This window comes from Passer montanus, unplaced genomic scaffold (assembly GCF_014805655.1).
Source record: "Passer montanus isolate IOZ18808 unplaced genomic scaffold, ASM1480565v1 scaffold12, whole genome shotgun sequence".
Lineage (NCBI taxonomy): Eukaryota > Metazoa > Chordata > Aves > Passeriformes > Passeridae > Passer > Passer montanus.
In genome coordinates, this window is record NW_024358722.1 from 8,889,455 (window position 1) to 8,911,604 (window position 22,150).

Consider the following 22,150-nt stretch of genomic DNA (forward strand, 5'->3'; position numbering starts at 1 on the left):
CCTCACCCTGGTGCTAACAAAATAGAAAGGCAGACTTAGTTTTTCAAAGTCTTTGTTATATCACTTAAAGCATTGAAGTCAAAGCCAGATAAAAGAAATTACCTGGATGAACTCAAAGGGAAATTAGTGATCATCTTGCCCAACCCTACGTTAGGGCTACATTAGAAAGAAACTGCAACATAACTTAGTTGTTACATTTTGCACAGTATTAGAATAGGGGAGATGTTGGCAGATGCTGCTTTGGATGTGGTTTCGGAATTTGGGAAGGGATGCACTGTGCTTTTTATTGTTCTTCTTCAATATTGTAACTGCTGATTAATAAAAGTACATTTTAGATTTCACAAAGAAATCTTGGATTGAAATGGAGCTTGAGATTTGGAAAGTCCCTGATCAATGATTTTAATAACACCAGTTCAGGAATTTTTTTACATTTTACTACCTTTTACTGCTATGTGATGATTCTGGTGAGATGATATTTTTGTCTGCTGCCTCTCTCCTTCCTTTTTTGCATTAAAAAAAAAAAAAAAAAGGAGAGCAGGGAAAGACAGGGGAATCTCTTACTGGTCCCATTATGAAAATAATTTTGAAGGGCACAGAGCTGAAGTAATAGCGGTCTGCATGTGAAGTAATATCTAGAGTTAAATTTGTTCTTCATCACAATGGAAGAAAAAGAAATTTTGTTGTCGTCACTAAGTTTAAGAGTAAATACCTGCACTGAACTTGTAAAATTAGAAATGCTAACTTGGGAAGTAAACAGACACTTAGAAATAATATTACACATTTTTTTTCTGTAATTCCTCGCTTTTAGTATTCTGATATTTGATTCAGGAAAACTGTTAGGACTTCCTTAGATTTTATTGCAGAGTGTATTGATTTGTCATAGGAAGATGAGGGGAAAAGGGCAGAAAAAAACTGTAGTTTCACTGTGAACAGTGTCCATGGTGTTGGTAGAAAAGTAGTAGATAAGATATTCAGGTCCACATTTGGTATTTTCTGTCATATTTATCCGTTTTCATCAACAATTGAAGGTCAGGGTTCCTTCTCTTTTGTCATTACTTAAAACACAGCACTTTGGCAGTGTGAATGCATCTCCTTCTGACTTCTTTGCGATTGCATTCTAGAATTATAGGAGATAAAAGAAAAATTCTTGAAGCACAATTTCAGTTTTTAACTGAAGATTTAATTCATAAACATTATTTTATTTCCTTAAGAAGAGTCAAATGATTTTTCAAGTGATGTTTGGGTTAAAGTATTTGTAGGTAAGATGTGGAGGGCTTTTGAGTAAATGCTTCTTTTCTTTCAGTGGAGGTAAAATATATATATTTCTTTGTTTTGCATGATGGATCAAATGAGTGCTAAATGTAATTGTAATTAATTTTTATGAATGCATGTTTTCTCATTCAAAATTGTACTTATTTACAACAGCTTATTTACAACTAGTTGTACTAGTTACCTTAACTCTACCCCAGAGCATGATGAATGTTGTTCCTTTTTTCTTTTTTTTTTTAATTTTTTTTAAATTTGCTTCTTTCAGATATAAAAAATAAGAAGCTTTTTAGGACAATTTCAGCCTTCTGGTAAATTAGAACATAATTGTAGCATCTCCAGGAGTGACACACGTTAAGCAGTGTCTTAGGATAGCTAACTTCCTGTAGAATGATATATAAACAGAATACTGGAGTGTTCCCTGTCATAATGCTATACCTCAGAAAGCATTTCTGTTGCAATATTTTTTCAAGAAAACCCTATTATTTACAAAAAAAACCCCTTTGTGTTTCTTAGGGAATGACTATGATGTGGTAAAGACTAATACTTTAACAGAGAGATGCTTTATTATTTTGAGAATTCAATTTCAGATGCTATTTGTCCTTGCTTGCTTCTTTTGGCTGCAATGTACGATTATTCTGTCTCACCAGATAACAGAACTGTTGTACAAGGATGAACGTTATTGCCTGACGCCTCCAGGACCAACTGGTAGAGTTTCAATTTCTATGATTGTAACTTATCCACAAATCCGTTCTTCTGTGTAATGATGGGTTTGAGGGATTACAACAGTAAACACTGATTGCTTCTTTTTGAAAGTGAAATTTGAAAACATGTTGGGTAAAATCCTGATTCAAATAATCAGAGCATATTCTGTGAGATCCACGAGATTTTTTTTTTAATTATAAACAAATCTTACTGATAATTATTTATTTTTCTAAATTTATAGATCAAAATGGAGAAGGAATGCAATATCAGTGCTTAAATACTTTTTTTAAAAGCAGTTTTTCAACCTATTTTTACATTTAGTATTGAAGGTACAGATTTTGTGAGGTGAAATGGTACTTAAATCCCAAATCTTCTACCTTGAAATAAGTATACTTTTTTTGTTTAATGTGCTTTTTCAAAAAAGGTTTGTGTTTTCCTCCTCCTTTCAGAGCTAGAGGGGCAAGGAGGTGTGGGGACAGCTAACCTTTGGGAAGGTAGTACTTGATACTCTTCCTGTTCTGGGAAGAGCTACAGGACCCCACGTATTTTTGCACTGCATAGACAAGAAACTTAGCATAATGTGAAGAAATCTGTTCATCTTAATTTTCATTGGCTAATAGGCAGTTTCTTCAGTGTTACTTACTCGAATGGTTAAAATATTTTTGTATGCTTTTATATTAATATTACAATACTTAATGTGGCTTGGTAATGGAATATAATGGGTAAAATGTACAGAATAAATATGCAAAGTGTTAGAAATCTGTTTTTTCTTTTGAGCAATGACAAAATATTTGTGGCAACTATTTGGGGTAGCAGGCAGGAAAGGGGGGGAAGGCCTTGGGCAGTACCACTTCTGTCACACGGTAGTGGAAAAAAATAGATTGAAGTAAGATTCTGTACTGAAAAGCTGTCACTAGGTCTGAAAATAATTAATATTCCTTTCACTCACCAGTTAGATATGTGCTCCCAAACCACATAATCTCTATGCCTCAGTGATCATTGTTGCCATTTCAGAGCCTCTCATCAGGGTGACATCTCACACCAAAATGATTTCTTATAAATTAATCTTGATAACATGACAGTCTCAGTAATTTTAGTGGAATGCTTTCTCTTGTTTTTTTCCACAGAAGCTGTTGGCTATTTTCTGTATCACTTGATTGACAGCATGAGTGACTCAGAGGTACAGGCCAAGGAGGAGCGTTTGAGACAATACTTCCATCAGCTGAAGAAGATGGTACCATTTCATTTTTTGCTACATAATGCCTGTCCTGCCTGACATGTATCTATTAGGTTTGAAATTGCTGCTTTTAAGTACAACCAGACCACTTCTCAATGACATGCAAGAGCTGGAGACTTGAATTACGTCTGAGATAATTTCTGTTAGACAAATTTCAGTTTGGTTCTGTTTCAAAACTCATATAATTTTTTTCCCCACCTCTTGGTACAGAATATAGTTATCCCTACCAGCCACTACAGCGGCATTTGCAGACTGCTGGACTCCTCTCAAGTTCCTGAATTAATTAAGGTCTGTGGTTCTATAGCAATTACTTTGAATCTAAAAAAAAATCTCTGAATATATTCTCCTTTTTAAAATAAATATCTTCATGCAGTGATTATATATAAGCCTTTTAACCTTTCTATGATTTTTCACTGTTGTAGCTGGTTTCATTACTAATGTGAAAAGGATACATTTAATAAGTGCTGTTTCAAGTCAGTGTAATAATGCTGCAGAACACAGCTTTTTTACCATTGCTATTATATAATTACCTTGAACCTTTTGACTATGATATGCTTACTTAGAGATTGAACTTCGAGGAAGATCAGTGATATTTTTGTCTTACTGAATTTCAGGATGTAAGGTTACTGTGTCATAAAAAATCCCTGTCTACAGACAACATTCCAGAAGTAAGTAAATTCACAGATAGCTGTTCTTGTTCTTACTGTAATAATACTGTTTGGATATGGGGCGTAATCACTAGCTTTCAGGTCATGGAAGTATATTAACGTTATTTAAATCTACCATTTGAAGTTCAGAGGTTACTTTCCAGAGAAGGAGTAAAGGCTATCCAGATTTTCATATAGACCTGATACTTGACCTTGGAGTTGGCTGAGGTCTCTTGCCTCAGTTTCCCTGCCTGGTAGATATTTTTTTGAAAGTTCTAGTTAGTTAACAGTGGTGGTGTGAGGCTTAATTCGTGCTTGTAAATTACAGTGATCCACTTGAGTGGCAGGAACCATATAAATCCATACTACTTCTAATGGTCGAGTGTCAAGTCTTTACATTTCTGATCTGAGCAAAGTGGCGATGAGAAAAGAAATAGGCTTCTATTTCCTAATTCCCTGAACACAAAGAACCGAGTGCAATAGAAATAGTAATGTTGACCTTTGTAGATATGTGACTTAATGTTGGGGGGGTTTTTTTTTTTACTGTATCCTGACTCAGGTCTTCAATTAGTATGTACTAGTTAAACAGATAAAAGCACCTTAAATGATGAAAAATTTTTCTTTGAGTATGAAAGAAAAGGATTATTTTGTCTATCTTTTATTAAAGTGATCCGACAGGTTGTTCAGGGAAGGGTGTTTTTGCAATTGACATTCTTTCTGTTACCTCCATTTAGAGTGCTAAATCTGACGTGTCTGCTTTGGAGAAGAAACTAGAAGAGCGAAAAGCTGAAAACCAGCCTATTACAGATGTCTTGAAACAACTCATACATGCTCTTTGTGAAGAAGAGGTATCTTAAGCAATGCAGAGATAATTGGAAACACATAGCTATATTTTTAAAGGGACATAAATGACTGTGTTATGGAAAGACACAGTTAAGCAAAGACAAGTGCAGTGCTTCAGGTTTCATGGTTTGATGCTTATAAATCAAACATAAGTGCAAAAAGCAATTAAATCAAAAGGTTAACTAATTTCAGCAACACCTTGAATGGCATGTTTTGGGGTTGCTGAAGTTTGTTTACAATAATCTGCAAAGTGAATGATAGTAACAGCTGTGATAGGTTTATCATACATGCCAAATGTCCTTTCAAGCCATGGCTCCGGTCTCTTATATCTAGATTGTCAAGCAACTGATACATGCACTAGTCATTTGCAATTCAAATATTAGTAGGTTGTTAATGCAGGGATTGAAATTCCATTTTCCTGCAGGAGGAAAGCTCTTCTGAGATAAAGGGTCTCTTGCCTTCATTCGGCAGGCGTCCAGCTGTAGTTTACATTCATTTAGTGTGTGTCTGTAATTTGTGGGGTATCACCACACTTTTGTTCGTTTTCTTGTTCAGTATGATCCTGCCTATAAAGCTGGATATATAGGAACAGTAACAGTTGTGCAGGTGATAGCACAATATTCTCTGCTGCTACGAACACAATTTAGAAAGAGTGGAGTATCTCGCCTGTGTATCTCTACAATTTTGCATATGAAATAAGCCTAGATGCAAACACCATTGCAAGTTCAAAGTGGTCAAATATATGAATAAGAATTTATAGAAAAATAAGCTTTCTATGGAATTATTAAGTAGTTTCTTATTCTTTAGAAAGTAGTTTTGTTATATGTTTGGCAGTGTACCAGGTGAAAATGGTTATGAATTCCAAATAAATAAGAGCTGTTTTAGAATATGAGTTAATCATGTTCATGGTCTTGGGATTAAAAAAAAAAGTCTCTTACATTAAAAAATGCAAGAAATATAAATGCAAAGCAAGAAAATTTATTTAGAAGTCTATTCTCAAACTAATGTAAAAGGTGGTCTACAAAAATAATGTTTGTGAAACAGCTTTCACTCTTAAAATTTCCTAAAGCACTACAGCACTATTTTCATATGTGATCCTGCACTACTAAAAGCACTAAAGCAGTCATGTAACTGCACACTGAATGTATAAGATTCATAATGTCAGATTGACTTTTCCTCTCGTTCACATCTTTGCTTTGTTCCTTTTTTAGAATATGCAAAAAGCCCTTGAAGTGAAAGCCAAATACGAACCGGACATGGTTGTCGGTGGCTATGCAGCCTTAATAAATTTGTGCTGTCGACATGATAATGTAGAAGAGGCAATGAACCTGAAAGAAAAAGTGTAAGTACACCGGCACTGAAACATGTCACAGAGATTTATGCTGATACACAGACCTTGTTGAATTAAGTAGGTTGAGTATTAACCCCCTCATCCATTTTTAATTAGTTTTCCCCAACAATGTATGTGCATTTAAAACAGTCATGGGTGTGGTTTTTGGAAACAAAAAATTTGTTTTGTGTAAATGAACATTAGAAGCAGCTACTTTGTGTGGTCAGTAATTTTATTTAATTTTTAATTTGAAAAAGGCAGATTGCTACATAACATGTGTTCTGTTTTTATTTTAAACATGCAGAGTTCTAAATTTATTTTTTGCTTAATTTACAGTTCAAGGTGGGTACCTGTATTGTATGTTACAAAGCACCTAGAATGTGTTTAGAGTGTGGGACACCTACATTGTTTTTAGAATAGAAGTGTTTGAGTACTGTTACTTCAAGACTGTCTACAAAAATTCTATTTTAAATTTTTATATTCAGTTCTTTGTATCTTGGCTGTAAAAGTTAGCTTCCTGCTAAAACATGCCATGCATGACTTAGCCCAGAGCAAATTCTTACAGATGATCCTTCTATTTGCTCCTTTCCTTTTTCCCTCAAAAGGCTCCTTTTGGTCTGATGCTATAGTGAATCAAAACCAAGTTATATGTGACTTTCAAGGTCTTTCTCTCACATACACCCACAAAGTATTTGCTTAGGTTTTTCAGTAGGTTGGCAGGCAGGTGCTCATTACACCCTGCTAGTGTTAGAAATTACGTGAAATGTTTGAGTTGTGAATATAAAGGATTTTGCCATTCTACAAATAAGGATTGTGTATTGGCTTTGATTGCAGTTCTGCTCTCACATAGTCCCCAGTGTGAGTTTGCAGGAAGTGAAATTCAGTCTCCTGCTAGAGTTTCACTGGGGAAACACCTTTTTACTCATCTGCCTCAAGCGTAGCCTCATATTGCAAAGAAGTGTCTCTTTGGATTGTTATACAAGGAAACAGCGGTGAAGGAATTAACTTTTAGTACTTTCAGAGAAAAGAAACAATGCATAGCAGAAATTTCAAAATAGTGGCTTTTAACTTAGGCAAATAGTTTCAATCTCTCTGTCAGAAAGAATACAGCCCTGTTCCTGTCATCTGCATCTGCAGTTTTCTTCCGTGGCTTCTGAAAAATACCCTATTTTATGCAATAACTACCAAATCATTAATTAAACCATCTGATTCTTTCTCAGGGACATAACCTTTGGCTTTTGAGGGTGGGAAGGTGCATGAATCATATTTTCAAATCATGTTCTAATGGTGCATCTTTCCAATTCTATCAGATTTTTCCTTTAAGACTTGCTATCATTTTTACCTCTTAGTGCTGTTGCTGTGTTATGTACTTTTAAAAATAAATCTTTAAGCAGAAGCTATAAAATGTGAGCCTCTGTTGATAAAATTCTTAATGCTTTAATTTCCAGCTTCCCTAAGAATTCACCTGTTGCTCTTGACAGTGGAAAGTACGTAGCACTGGTTGAAGTCTTAGAAAAGCATGGTAGACTGGAAGGTAATCCATTTGCTTTCATTGTGTGTTTCTGCTATATAATAAAGGTATCTTGCCTCGAGAATAAAAATGTGACTTGATATTAATGGTATATCATGTCCTGAAAAGTGCTTGAACATTTTGCATACAAATTTGCATGTGAATTCAACCAGAGATGCTTGGACAGTGCAGGCCATTAGTTTTAATGGATTGGCAAGCTTGTCATTTACATTTGCACAGCTCAGTGCTTTTTGCATTTCTGCAGCTAGTTTTTATTAGCATTGCTGTTTGGATTGAGTTTGAAGATCATGACTTATGGCACAAATTGCGTATGTGCCTAGACTAATGGCTTTGTTTTTGCTTAAGAAGGTCTGAAGGCTGAACATAAAACCTATAAACATAACCCTCTCATAAGAGCCAAGTACTGAAAAAAAAAATGAACTTTTCAAAAAGTATATATTTTTCTGTTATTGTTCTTTTTTGTGTTTGCTGTTGAATTTTATATTCGATCTGTAAACTGCCTGGAAATTTTGGCTTTTTAATGTGTGTTCTACAAACTGTATTTCATGTTTCTAGATGTTTGCATTAAGCTGTGCTCTTTCATTTTTGTAGTTTAGTCTAATAGAATTCTGTGGCTTACATGGTTTGGTTGATCTTTAAAAAGAACTCTAGACTGTTGTTAGCTTTAAAAGGCAATTCTGAATATTGAGTTCTATGATTTTGTCAAGTAGCAACTACACTAACACTATAAAACATGGTTTAAGCCTAGACACAAGATGTAATGGTTTTATTTAAAACACTGTAAAATAAAACAAAAAAGCTAATACAGTTTTTTTCATGTAAGATCTTCCTTTTAAATTTGTCTTGGCCTTTTAAGCTTACTGTTAGAAAAATAATAAACAAAGCTGGTGTTGTCAAAATCATAATAAATCAGATCATGTCCACCTCTACATTAATCAGTTTGAAAATATGAGCTTGCTTTTAAGACCACAAATGTCCCTCAGAAAATAAAATAATTCAGAAATGTAGCCAAATGTAAAGTGGTCAAAACATTCTGTCTATGCAGTAATTAAGAACATTATAAAAATGCACTTATTCCATATACAAAAATGTTTGTTTCCGCCTTACTAATGAAGCTTAATGAACCTAATGTTTTAACATGCAGTCTGTTAGAAAGCTTTCATTGGCTCTCCTTGGCTAATTAGTATCGACACAGCAAACAGGCCCTATCGGTATCAGACCATTAGTCTGGCTGTATATACAGTGTAAACATATCTTTATTATCTGGCCTCGTGACAAGCCATCTGCTGAAGAAACAATGGAGTGATTTAGCAGATGTTAGCATTGAACGATAAAAGCATCCATTTAGTAGAATCTTGCAGCTATAGGGCAGGCTGTACAGGGTTATGTGGTGCAAAGTGGGCACACAGTTCCTATCTATAATTTGTAGTCAAAGTTGCAGGAAAATGATAAAACCATGCTATTGTGGATTTATAATTGTAGTCTCGTTTAGAAATGCAAGTAGTAATTAACTTGAAATCGGCATTATACACCAGAATTTACATTCCTGCTGGGTTTGAAATGCTGTTTTAATAGCAGTTTGTTTTCCCCACATGAAAAATTACCTAAGGGTCTTTTGTGTTGTTTCATTGTAGATGCTATTAACATTCTAACGGAGATGAAAGAGAAGGATGTTCCTATCTCAGGCAGAACAGTTGCATCTTTTCTCCGCATTCTTAATGCCGCTGCCATGCGAGGTGAAGTTGAAACAGTGAATCGATTACATGACACCATTGCAAACCTGGGGTTGGTGCACACTGCTGCCCTTCATGCCCCTCTGATTACAGTTCACCTTGAAAAGTAAGCTATGCTTGGGCTTCAGATGAAGCAAGTTATGATATTTATATGTGTTCTATGACCTGTGTACGCAATTCACAGCTGCGCATACGTGTCTGGAAGTGCTCACGCACGTGCAATTACTGAAGTGATCTTAGAGCAGTAATGAACAAATATGTTTTCTTCATTTAGCTAAGTCTCTTTTCATCAGCTAGACATCATGTCATGATCTCTGAGAACAGCAGCTGTGTTTTACGGGCACATCAGAAATGAAGTGGCTATATGTTGGAATATGCTCATGAATTAGTTTGTTCTAAAGTCTGTTTGACAAGATAGCTATTCAGAGCATGATAGGTGCAGTCTCAGCTCTTGTGGTTAAGTGGAACATGTTTTCACATCAAAACAGCATTATTTTGCTGTGCCTTCCAGTATATCTCAGGTGAGTTGCTGGGTGGTAGTTGAATACTGAAGAATTTTTAATTCATGTAATTCAAATAATTTGATATCATTGCCAGTAGGCTGCTGTGTTTCTGAATTTAAAATTCAAAGAAAATACTGTCTGGTCTGTTATGTTTGAGGTGTTTTGCCTATATATACTTGTAGTACCGTTTATTAGAGAAAAGGAATTTCATACAGGCATTCTTTTGGGAAGTATCTTTAATTCCATGTGCATTATTCGTTTGCATAAGTTTTCATCGAGGTGTAGGATATTTGAATTAACATGCATATGAATTTTATAATAATTTCCTTTTAAAATTAAGGCAAGAGTTGATTTTCTTTTACCACATGCACAATCCTTTTATTATTCTTTTGTGTGTCACTTCTGTAGTTCCTGGATTTTCAACACTTGTAACTAGAGTTTATGAATCACTTTCTTGATATTTGGTTCATGTAAACAAAATGTTACTGGCATAAATATAACATCTATCTATGAAATAAATTAATTTTTCATATTATCATATAAGTCAGTCATTTAGGGGCTTTTAGTTCTTTAGGTGTGCAAGGTCTGTATAACATTTCTGTATTGAAAATTCTTGAACAGGAGCTAACCCTTGGTAAATGTGTGCACACTCTCTTTTAAAAACTGTTTTAGTAAAGTGGTCAACAGTTAAGAATATAGTGTGCATCTTCTCAGTCAGTGACTCTGCCTTGGTTGCATCACAAGCTAGGCAGATGTTTATGAAAGTAATTTAACTGCAATCATATGTAACTAATGTGTCGGAAAAATATCTGATATGCTTTGCAGTGTGCATAAGAGCAGCTGCATTTTGCATAATTGCTTTATGCACATTGACATGCAAGTTGTACCTGGTGCTACTTCAGCTCTTTTCACTTGAGATGTAGGTAATGATGTAGGTAAAGGTGTGATCATGTGCAGATGAAGACGGGGTGGGGACAGTAATGAGTGTTATTTTATTTTGATTTCTTTTTTTTTTTTTTTTTTTTTGCATTATAAGTTTTTGGGAAAACTTTTTATAAAGTTAGAGTTTTTTGTTAATAAACGAAATTTTGATGAGACTAGATTCATGAAGGAGAAAGTAGTTCCAGACTGTGGAATTGTATGGTTTAAGTCATTGGTCCTCAGCTGTAAAGGTCCCAATATAATTCATATACATAAATAAAAAGCAAAGTAATGGATTTTTATCACCTTATGGGTGGAGAGACTGCATCTTCTCTGATGCTAGACAGAATTTGGAAGGTTTTTTTCTGCATAATTTGCTTAGGAGGAATAACTGCATTTTCACTGGGGTGTTTGTTTTTTGGCGGGGGGGGGTGTTGTGGTTTGGGCTTGTTTGTTTTTCTTAGATATGTATGCTAAGAGTATTCTGAAAGTTATGAGTGACTGAAATAAGTGTTAGTAATTTCTTTCAGTTGTAGTGCTTATTGTTTGCCATCCTATAGTTCAAGTACCATGCTGAAATGTTGTCATTTAGCTGCAGGTCATCAGCATGCCTCTGAAATAAGTTCTGGGGTATTATAAAATGTTCCACAGTAGTGGTTTTACTAGTGTTTTGTGTTCTTAATTTATTTCAAACTTTTTTATTTGATTGTAAAATAATCTGTGATTCACTTTAGAAGATTTCAACAATTACAAGTATAAAATGTTTTCATCCACCCTTTTCTTCCAGTCCTGAACATTCTTAAGTTCTCATTAAGTCCTAGTGCAAGTTAAAAGTTTTTAACAGAGCATGGAAAAGAAAAAATATGTTGATGGTGGACAGCATAACTTTACAAATGCTAGCATTCTAGTAGAATAGACATTTTGCCTTTAATATCCTGGGAAATATTTAACTGAAATAACTAGAGAAAGAACCCATGCTTACCTTGCAGTTTTTCTGACACTGAGTAGGGGAACTACCTCCATGCATTGAATTTTCTGTTTTTTATTTATGACCTTGAAGTTTTTCAAAATGGGAAAATCACATTAAAAATTGAGACAGTCCATATGGTCTTGGTCTGTCATATAATGTGATAAACCTTCCTTGGATTGTGTGACAAAAATCTGCAGGTATATGAAGAACTTGTACTTTGTCTTAAAATCTGTCTTACTTTTGACCCGGTTCTTCCACTTCCTGATAATTTGAAAAACTTGTGACACCTACACCATGTAAAAATTAAGATTTTTAAGGATTGTAGTTTTGGCTTAAGTTCTCTACAAACTCGCCTTTGAGGAAAAAAAAAAATCTTCGGGTTTGAAATTTACTAATTCCTGATATAAGAAGTGCTCTTAAGCAGAGAGAAGAAAATTTGCAGGTAAACTATGAAAGCATTATGTTACAGACCATGTGATTATTTGTACTATATTACAAAATAATAAATTATTTTGTAGCTTTAAGTCAGGGAACGCAAGCTGTTAATACCTGTATCTTAAATGATAAAAAGGTTATAGTTGGATTGTTTTTCTTTAAAATGGTTAGTGTATTTTAATACAGCACTGTCCAGTAGAGCATTGTGAGCTCATTTTCTAATCTCATATAAACTCATTTTGATTAGTTTCTTAGGTAGTAGACAGAGCATGAATGCAGTGCCTTGACAATTTTCTTTCTGCTGTTTCCACAGAGTTAAAATCACCTGTGACTCTTTTTGAGATAATTTTGCAGCACTTACAAGTAATTTGACTTTTATATGCACTTCTGAAAACATGCATCTTTAAGTGGTATTTTTAGTGGGGGACACATGTCTCTAGTTGGGAGACGTTTTTTCCCAATTTTTTTAGCAGCTTTATTTCAGATATTTTATTATAACTCCTTATGTGTTGCAATGAAATTAGGGATGTTTGGCTCTCTTACTCCATTATTGCAATTAGGAATTTAGCATCATCAGTGCCAAAGGACAAAAGTGTCTCATTTGCCCTATGGGGACAGGACAGTGATAAGATGATTTTTCGTCAAGGATCATTGGGTCGTAATTAAGTTACATTCATGGCTATTGCTTTTTGAAGGATGATTGGTAAATGACAGGCTTCATGTGCTTGCTATGGACAGTGTTCACTAGGGTTTTTTCTCCCTCTGTCAGAAAATCCTGTTGAGTCTGATAATGTAAATGTGGCATTTTATTCTGAACAAAAGAGCAGGGAAATGAGCTATCTTGTCTAATCATTCAGTTGTTTAACACCGACTTCCAGTTTAGACTCAATTGGCTGGAAAGCACTTGACATGTGAAGTTAGTGCTGTTCCGAACGCATGTTTGAGTAAATTTTAAAGTAAGTGACAGCTAAATTGTACCTAGGGAAATTACAAAGCCTTCAACACAGTTAATTTTTTGGGGAGGATTAGTTGTAATTGCAACACCAGTCTCCTTGAAGATTCCTTAGTACAGCAAATGAACAGAAACACATTTAGCTCTTTCAAGAGCCTGTTCTCTTTTTACAGAATAATTTTTGTAAAGCTGATTGTACCTTGCTGAATTGACTTCCCTCTACACTAACATCTGCTTCAGATTTGTAGAGAGGGATTTGTTTTACCAGGCTATCCTCCACCCCCACCCCTGAGAGTCCCTTTTTTCTTTTTACCTCTCTAGTGATTTCAGGTTTGAGAGCTTTTCAATCAGTAAACCCCTTAGGTAAATTGCCACTTCACTAAAGCTTTATGCATAATGTTGCAGCACTTCATTCCAATTAAAATCAATATTTGGAGTCTTATTTTTATCAGGCAGACTCTCTGGTTGGGAAAGTTGTTTATTACAAGTAAAAGGGTTAGATTTAGTGCTACATTCTTTAAGCAAGAAGGGAGTGGCTTGTTGAAAGTGAGGGGGGCTGAAATAGGGGGGAATGGTGTAGCCAGTCCTGCTACAGTGTGTCCTGCAGACCTTCAGCTAATTGAGTAATTTTGGCCCTTCAGATAGATTTGTGTGGTTAGAATTGCCTGCACAAATATTTTGGAAGATTGGACCCATAATACCTTGGACTTCACAGTCATTCTAAACAGAAAGTAATCGACTTGGTGTCTTAACCTGGACTTCTCTTTAGCTGGAAAGTAATGCCAAAATAGGACTCCTGGAGCTGCATAAAGGCCAAGCAGAATGTACTCGGGGCTGAGGCTTCTTCTGATATTCAAAAATAATAGTTTATCTTCTTTTTTAAAAGAGCAAGTTTCAAAGTGCCAGAAAAATACACCTAATCTTTAAGTGGAACAAGTCTTAGTCCTTAACAGATAATATTTGTGAGTGACTTAAAGCTGTAGTATCTGGCCAACTCAGAATGAAGCATGGATCATCTCTGTTCACGCTTTAAATACTGTTTATTCCAAACTGATGCTGGAAATCCAGTTTTTCCAACATGGCTATGAATATATGGGCTTTGTTTTCCCTTTTTGATTGAACCATATTAATTAAATCATAATTTTAGACAAGGCTTTTAATGTCTCAGAGTAGTAAGTATCCTTTGGGAAGATAAAAGGGTGTTTGACATGGATAACTTCTTACAGAAAGACTCCCAAATACTTTCAAATGTACAGCTGTTTGTTAGTTTAAAATCATTATGTCTGAATAGCATTTTCTTAAAATGTAGAAATTCTCTTTTGTGCAGCTCTTTTTATTATAATTGTTTCAAGAAACACATTAAAATGTTACATCTGCTTGAAATTTGAAGCCCACAGTGAGTTTCTTATTTTTCATTTTCTAAAAGGATTGTAAAAACTGCTTACAAAAGTAGCTGCTGGTACTTATTTGGAATTAACTGAAGTTTGTGACAGTTTAAAAATACTGCAAATTGTTGAATCGTAGAAGCTCAAGTACAAGCATAAGCTTGATCATTTTTTCTTTGCAGTAGTGGTACCAGCAATTGTCAAGTCAGAACTTCTCTATGTTTTATTATTTTATATTTGTCTTTGCCAATTTTAGTATTTATATGTTCTATAAACCCCATTCTCTAGTAAACTGTGGATGACTGGTTGCTTGATTAAATGCAACTGAACTAATACATCTGATTTTAGTAGATTAAAAAAATCAGTTGTAACAGTACATCAATGTGTAAGATACAGTACTCCTTAAACACAAAGTTATTCTGCCCCTTTGAGCAGTAGGTCCCAGTAACAAGTACAATATTTCAATTTATTTTTGCCTCAAGTCTTTGCTGATGTTTTTTCTCTGCATGTGCAGTATTAATGCCTTCAGAAGTATACATGTAGAGACTAGAAAACTGTTAATGCTACTGCTTGAATGACATTGCAATTATTCATTCATTTATTGATAGCTTTGACCTAAAAACAGTCGCTGTAGTCCTTTAGGAATACAGCTGAGACAATACTATAGCTGTTGGAGCATCAGTCTGAAAAGCTAGATTTATCACTGAAAACTTTAATTTGAATGTATAAATGTTGTTGTGCCTCCTTAGAAATTGAGTAGTTTTCTGTAAAACTGTTTTTTTTCCTAGATGTTAACTGAACTTGCATCTAAAGCAGGAGAAAAATACTGATTATATAAATCTTTATATCTGACTATGGTAACTACCATAGTATTTCGCTTTTATGACAGTAATCTAGCCTGCAACATCTACTTGCAGTTTTGAAATTAACCTGTAATTTAGTCTTCACCCCAAATGACAAAAATTCAAATGACTCCATGGGGTGCCAGAAGATGCACTGTAAACAGGGCTCAGTAAGGGGGATAAGGTAGAAATCCATCATCTTAGGTTCTTTTAAAGAATGCCAGTATTACTGAATAAAATTAATTCTTCTGTGTTTTACTGTTCAATTTTTAAAAAATATTAGCCTAGATAATGATAGTAGTACATGGTAGTTTAGTTAGTCATTCTTTGAAAATGCAAAATCTGTGCTGCACAAGAAATGCAATGTGAGGAGAGGACATGTGAATTGGGCTTGTTTTAACAGTAATATCTGGATTTATTGAGGTTTTGTTGATGAAAAATAGCATTTTCTTCATCCTTGGGAATGTTGCTTTGGGAATGTTAAATCATTATTTCAAGTCAGCGTTCCTTTGGTAACTTACATCACTTGTATCAAATAAGGCTCTTGAAATCTAAAATGCAGTCTTACTGACTGCCTGGCTACTTAGATTTTGTGTGTGTGGTCTTGGTTTGTTTCAGCTTAAACCTTACCCTTCAAAGAATAACTTGAAATATTGTTTTACCAGTGTTTCTGTGGTTGCCCTTGGTTGTTTCTGGTGTTTTTGCTTTGTTTAGTTTGGTTTTGTTTCAAGATTGGGTTGTAATCCTTTGAAATAAAAGGTCTGCAGTAGATGATTATGTACAGTCAGTTACACAATATGGAAGGTTATTTTGTATTTGTTGTTAATGTGATTGTTTTTATGACTTTCTGGTTTTGCATTTTAATTATGTATACTTCTTAAGGTGTTAATAATGTGTACATAGGGGAAAATTCAGCAAAGGATTGAGGTACCAAAAATGGAAATATTCTGTGTGTTACTTCTTGCTGCTCAAAGGCTCCTGACTAAATACATTTAATGCCATCTTATACACTTACCACTACATGGATTTACACTAGTGCCATGTCTGACTTGGATAGGCTAGCATAAAACACATTTTGGTACCATACGATATTGTTGAATTAACTGCAAAAATGGTATTTTTAAAAGTAGAAAATACCTGTTGGATTCTGATTTTCGTATAGAACGGAATAATGCTATACCCTTCCATTGTGATGGAATGGACATCAACAGATGATTTATAGGCACTCTGTTAAGGTGTAAAACCAATATAAAGCAGTGCAATGAGTTGTGGTTATCTTAACTCTGGTGATCTCTATCGAAACAAAATATTGTGGAATAATCGTGAAGAACTTAAAAACTGGAAATGCCTAAGCATAGACAGAGAGCTAATAGAGTGTACATAGTATTACTTAGCAATGAGAAAAAATAGAGCTGTTAAACACTTAAGTGAATTTTCCATGGAGTTTGGGTTTTGTCGAGATAGGACATAGCATAATTTAAGAATATTACTCAGAAATTAAGTGCATCTGATGCTGAGGAACATTCACACCTTTGGCTAAGTTGTAGTAAGCAGTGGTCATGGAATCAAAATGAATAAGGTTTGAGAGGGGAGTTACACTGGTATTGTAGGCGAAATGAATTTTCTGTGAAATTTTCAAGATTAAAGGGGTTTTCAGTGTGGATTGCTCCTGCTAAGAAAGTTTTTATTCTTGTTTTGTTTCATTCCACAAGGGATGACATGCCTGCAGCTCTGGAAGCTTTAATCAGCTGTTACAAGAAGTATGGTAAAATTCTTCAACTTCATAACATCTACTGTAAACTGGTAGAAAAAGGAGATGCTGATCTTCTGCAAAAGGGTTAGTTGCATGTAGTCAAATGCTGTCTGCTAATATGAAGTGGTTTTTTGGGGGGTTTTCTTCCAGGATTTGTATATAGTTTCTTTCAACTGAAAGAAAAAACATGTTTGTCTTTATATCTGAACTTCAAAGCACTAATACGATGCCTGCATTCTTCAGATTGAAAAATTGATTGTAATTTTAAACATGGAACAGCCCTGTATAATACATCATTGAGCTCTCCCAAAATTAGTGCTAATACTTGTTCTAGCTATGTATGTTACTATTAAGAAACAAATTAATAGTAACACATCACAATAACAAAACAATACATCTGTTTTCAAATAGCTGTGCAGTTCACAAATTATATATCCTCACTTTCTATGAGGAGAGCATGCCAATATAGTCTGTTTTGTTCAATATAGTTCAAAATGTAGTGCAGAAAAACATTTTAAATATGTTCAACTACAAAGCTATGACAAATGGTGTCATGTGTTATAATCATTCTGTTTGTTTCAAAATTATTCCCCTATAGCTTATCTTTTATGAGGCTTGGAAAATATTAGTGTTAGAAATGTCTGACATAATATATTGAAGCATTTCAATATTTGAGTAAATTAATGAGTTTTATTCTGTCTTTAGTTTCAGATTTTATAAGCAGAGAATATGGTGACATGATGGCTCTTTACGATCTCTTCTTCGCCTTATTGCAAACAGGAAAATACAAAGAGGCCAAGAAGGTCATAGAGGTGGGATTTTAACTATATTACTCTAATCGTGCAGCTATTTAGACTCTTAATTAGAAACATTTAAAGTTTTTAACCTTTAATTAGTCTTGTTCTGATTCACGTTAATAGAATGCAATCCCAGTAATAAAAAACCCTCGGCTGGCTTTATTTTGTATAATTACAGTTCAGAAGAGAGACAGTCGTCTTGTACATTGAAATTGTTTCCTCACTTTTTCAAATTTGCTCTTATATATCAAAATGATATTTGCATATTAAATATCGGATTGTGAAACAATTAAATTAAACTGGCATTCCTGGGTGTAAAGTTGCTAATCCTCTTTCCGAAGGAATTCTTTGTTCTTAAAAGCACTGGAATTTAATTTGCTGCAGACCATGCTCAGATTTATTTGTAATGCTTGTCTACAAGTTAATCAGCCAAACAAGCGCTGTCTGCTACTGTTTGGCATTTAATTTAGCATTTCTTCTCTCTCTCCCTTTTTCAGGATAGTAAGCAGCTTATAGGAAGTGGTAGGTGACAAACTTGGTCTATTTAGGATTAGTATATTTTATCTAGACTTGATTGAAATTGTGCTTACTGAAATTGATAAGTCAAAGGGGCAGCTGCAGAGTCTGCCCAGATTGTGATTATTTTTTCTTCTTAACACAGTTGTGTGTTTTTAAAATGCTGCATAAGTTTTACACTTAATGTATGGGAGGAGGCATCTTGCAGAAAAAGTAGTAGTTTGTCCTCAGCATTTTTGTGTTACACACGTAGACATCTCTAACCTAATTTTTGCGTGTTTTTTTTCTTTCCTGAGACAAAGAATGCTTTTTCTCCTAGTTCCCCTTAGAGTATCTGAAATTCCAGCTATCCCTGCTTGAATTGTCTAATGGAATTTTTGCATTTAAAAAATCTTAACTGAAGGTCTGTTTGTCTGTGGTGGTACAATACTGTCCTGCTGTGGGGTGTGTGGATATTGCTAAGCACGGTGTTGAAACGCTGGTATTTTTGTTCTGAGAGGGTGTTTTGCAGCTCAGATCTTGTAATACAGAAGAACAGAAATATCAGTGTCTGACAGCAGATGACACTGAGGAGTTGAGTACTTTTTACAGTGATTAAAGCATATAGGAGGTGAAAGCATGAAATCTGAGATTTGGAAGTAAAATTAAAGCTAAATGAGCAAAACTTACGTCATGTGATTTAGCAGCTCTTTCTTTGATACTGGCATTTAATTTCTCAGTATTTCTCGTGGTGTGTGGAGCTCAGCATTTGTGAATAGGATAATAAGCAAGTTATCAAATTGTTGGGGCACTGAAACTCTTGTCATTTTTTTAAAACATGCCAGATTCTCTCTGCAGGTATACAGTATGTGGTTATTAGTAACTCATGATCAATCACCAAAAATGTTTAGGCATAAATCTGGACACCAAATATCTGGAGATGAAATGGAAGCTTTCCTGCCTTTTATGCTAGTTAAAATAATTTTATCTAACTTAAATGAAGTATGAATTAGAGCTTTGTTCATGCTGTGGAGGAAGAGCTGATTTAAATTACAGAATTTTTAATATGGAATTTTCTAGGAATAGTGTGCATGTATTTTAGTAGTGAAAAAAGTGTCACAAAATCAATTACCATATGGTGCATAATATTTTAAATATGCTTTTGTTATGTCACAATATGTTAAGTATTTTCAAATAAATTGTTTCCAAAAGGGGAGGACAGAAACCTTATTGTTGATATTTTGCTGAAGAAGAAAATAGTTTGTATTGTTTTAAAACATAAGCGAGTTCCTATTTGCTTTTTGATTTGTTGGGCAGTGGAAGCCTTATTCAGTATAATGTGAGATGGTGTGTGTGTATATATATAAAAATAACGAGGTGTAGGTGTATTCTTTTCTCTAGTCCAGTGGGTTTTGTGACTAAATTACTTCTCTTGGTGGTCATCTCAGATTATTTTTCTGTCATCTTTGCTTGTGAAATAATACTCAGCGAAGGAGATCAGTTGGTGCTGCTTTCTCTTTTAGATACTGTTGCATGTACCTTTAGGCATATACTTTTGTCAAGTATTGGTGGTTATCATAGTCAATTAATTTTAGTGATATTGTTTGTTTTGAAAACATCTGTGGAATTAATAAAGAGTATCTAAAAGGATAGTAACTAAACTGGGAAAAAAACTCCTTAAGAGCTAAGGAAATGACCACTGTGGAGGATAATTGTTGCTCAAATGGGATTTTTACTCACTGGAGACCACTGCTTCTGCTTGCTCTTGCTATTTTTAGAAATTAGAGGTATACTAGATGCTTATGTGAAACTTAATGAGAAGTGCTGCTTTGATAAACTTGGGAGCTCAAAGCCCCAGGAATGAAAAAATAACTCTTACATCTCAAACCTTTGGTAAAATGAAAGTGGGTGACAATACTGGGAAAGGACAAAGGGAAAGATTTGAGAGAGATTATAAAAATCAGGTCAGACTTGTGTATGTTACATTATCTGGCCACAAATGTGTTGTGAATGCATATATATGCAAGATCATGTTATGGGAAGTAGTGAGAAAGCTGAAAGCTCTGGGCCTTATCTGCTTGGTGGAATAAATGCAAGACTAGTCAGAGAATGAGAGTGTGAGAAGTAGCCAAAGGTAGATACAAAGGAGAAGAGGCAAAGAATTTGTCTGACCCATGCTGGAACAGCTAGACTGAAGCCTGTGGTAGGTTGGTAGTGGGAGCCTCTTCTGAGGCAATGCTGACTGGAAGAGAAGCTGTGTTTGAGAAGGCTGTGGGAGAAATGCTGTTCCTGAGGCGCCATGGGGTTTGTGTGATAAGGTAACAGTTTGTAGTATTGTTGAACTGCCTTGCTAAGTAAGCACTTGAAAGTCTTTTTCTCAGAGACAATAGCTAGAGATAAGGTAGCCTTGGCTGCTCTGTAAAGTGTAAGTCTATTTTATTCTAGCTGTGCCTGGAGATTGTTGAGCCCCCAAAGTTGTGCTGTTGGATGCTGTTTTGCTTTACACTGAAAATTTAAGTTCTACCAATGGGCGTATATCAAGACATGATTTAGTCTTCTTAACCTCAACTGATAAGTTAGCTTTTGTCTTGAGTCCTTCAAAGATGATCATGTCAAAACAAAGTTGGCACATCTCTCTTCTTGCCCCTTACCACAAGGTCACATACTAGTTTGCTTTCCCTTGGATTGGCACAGCATGACTTCTATGTCATCAAATCTAACTCTGGATACGTAACATTTTTTCCCTTACTTAGAAAGGCAGTGTAATTGCCTTTTGTCCTTGAATTTTGTTTTTCATAAAGAAATAAGGAAGAAAATTAGGTCAGTATGTTTTGCTTTTAACTAAACTAAACTACATTAAAACTAATGTAGGCTAAAAGAAAGGGATGTGAATTTTCAATAAATAGGATTAGGGGAGAAGTAAGTTTTAAAAAATACTTTACCTATCCTCTGAAATGTTTTCTTATTTCAAAAATACTGAATCAGATCTCCTCCTGGAGAGAGGTCATACATAATTATGTGGAGAGAATCTAGAAGAATTGTTTGGCCTTATGGTCTTCTAAGTCTGGTATGTAAATGGTAGAAGAATTTTTTAGAGCCTAGTCTGTCAGATCTCTCAATTTCTTACCTGTTGCCTGTACTGGAAAGTTAAAAAGTCCCTTTTGTTTGCTCAGCTGTTCATTGCCACTTTATTAAGCAGGTGCTGAAGATCTGTAGTAATGGGAAGGTCATCCAGAAAAGTAGAGTGAAAAATGGAATGTTACTCCATCTTGGAGGAATTTATTTATTCCCCTTTTCACCTGTTGCTCTGTTTGTTTTCATGCTGCTTGGAGGTTTATAGATTTTACTACTTAGAGTAGTTAAAATATAGTTGATGTCTGCCATTTTTGTTGGATTTGATATTTTGGTTATCTCTGAATCTTTCACCAAGATCTCATAATTTGCAGCTGTTTTGCATTCATGATGATTGGGTATTTCTAGACTCACCCTTTTTCCTTCATTTAGTCATGCTAAATGCAGCTATTTAAATACTCACTGAATTGGTGTGTAATGCAGGCCCTGTCTGCTTTTGGCTTTTTCTGAAGAGGTTTGTATGTCTTTCAGTACTCTTAACAGTTCTGCAGCAGAGGGTCAAGCAAAGCCCATCTATAAATCTGCTTACTGAAAGTCTGAACCATGTTTTCATGAAGCAGCAATGGACACTTCATTCCTGTGAGTGAGCAGACAAGGTATTAAACTGGTGTTAAGCCATTTCTGCACTGTATCAATAAAGTCATTGCACCTTAAATGAATTTTCATTGTACAA

At 34.8% G+C, this 22,150-nt stretch overlaps 1 protein-coding gene across 1 annotated transcript in view; it reads left to right on the forward strand.

Annotated features, from left to right (window-relative positions):
* LRPPRC (leucine rich pentatricopeptide repeat containing) overlaps window positions 1-22,150 on the forward strand; it is an 86,428-nt gene that overhangs the window by 30,198 nt on the left and 34,080 nt on the right. The window contains exons 16-25 of the mRNA XM_039698035.1: window positions 1,917-1,974; window positions 3,099-3,205; window positions 3,419-3,496; window positions 3,823-3,876; window positions 4,590-4,703; window positions 5,910-6,040; window positions 7,477-7,562; window positions 9,194-9,398; window positions 17,013-17,137; window positions 17,759-17,865. Of these exons, the coding sequence (XP_039553969.1) occupies window positions 1,917-1,974; window positions 3,099-3,205; window positions 3,419-3,496; window positions 3,823-3,876; window positions 4,590-4,703; window positions 5,910-6,040; window positions 7,477-7,562; window positions 9,194-9,398; window positions 17,013-17,137; window positions 17,759-17,865 (1,065 nt within the window). The remainder of the gene's footprint in view (window positions 1-1,916; window positions 1,975-3,098; window positions 3,206-3,418; window positions 3,497-3,822; window positions 3,877-4,589; window positions 4,704-5,909; window positions 6,041-7,476; window positions 7,563-9,193; window positions 9,399-17,012; window positions 17,138-17,758; window positions 17,866-22,150) is intronic.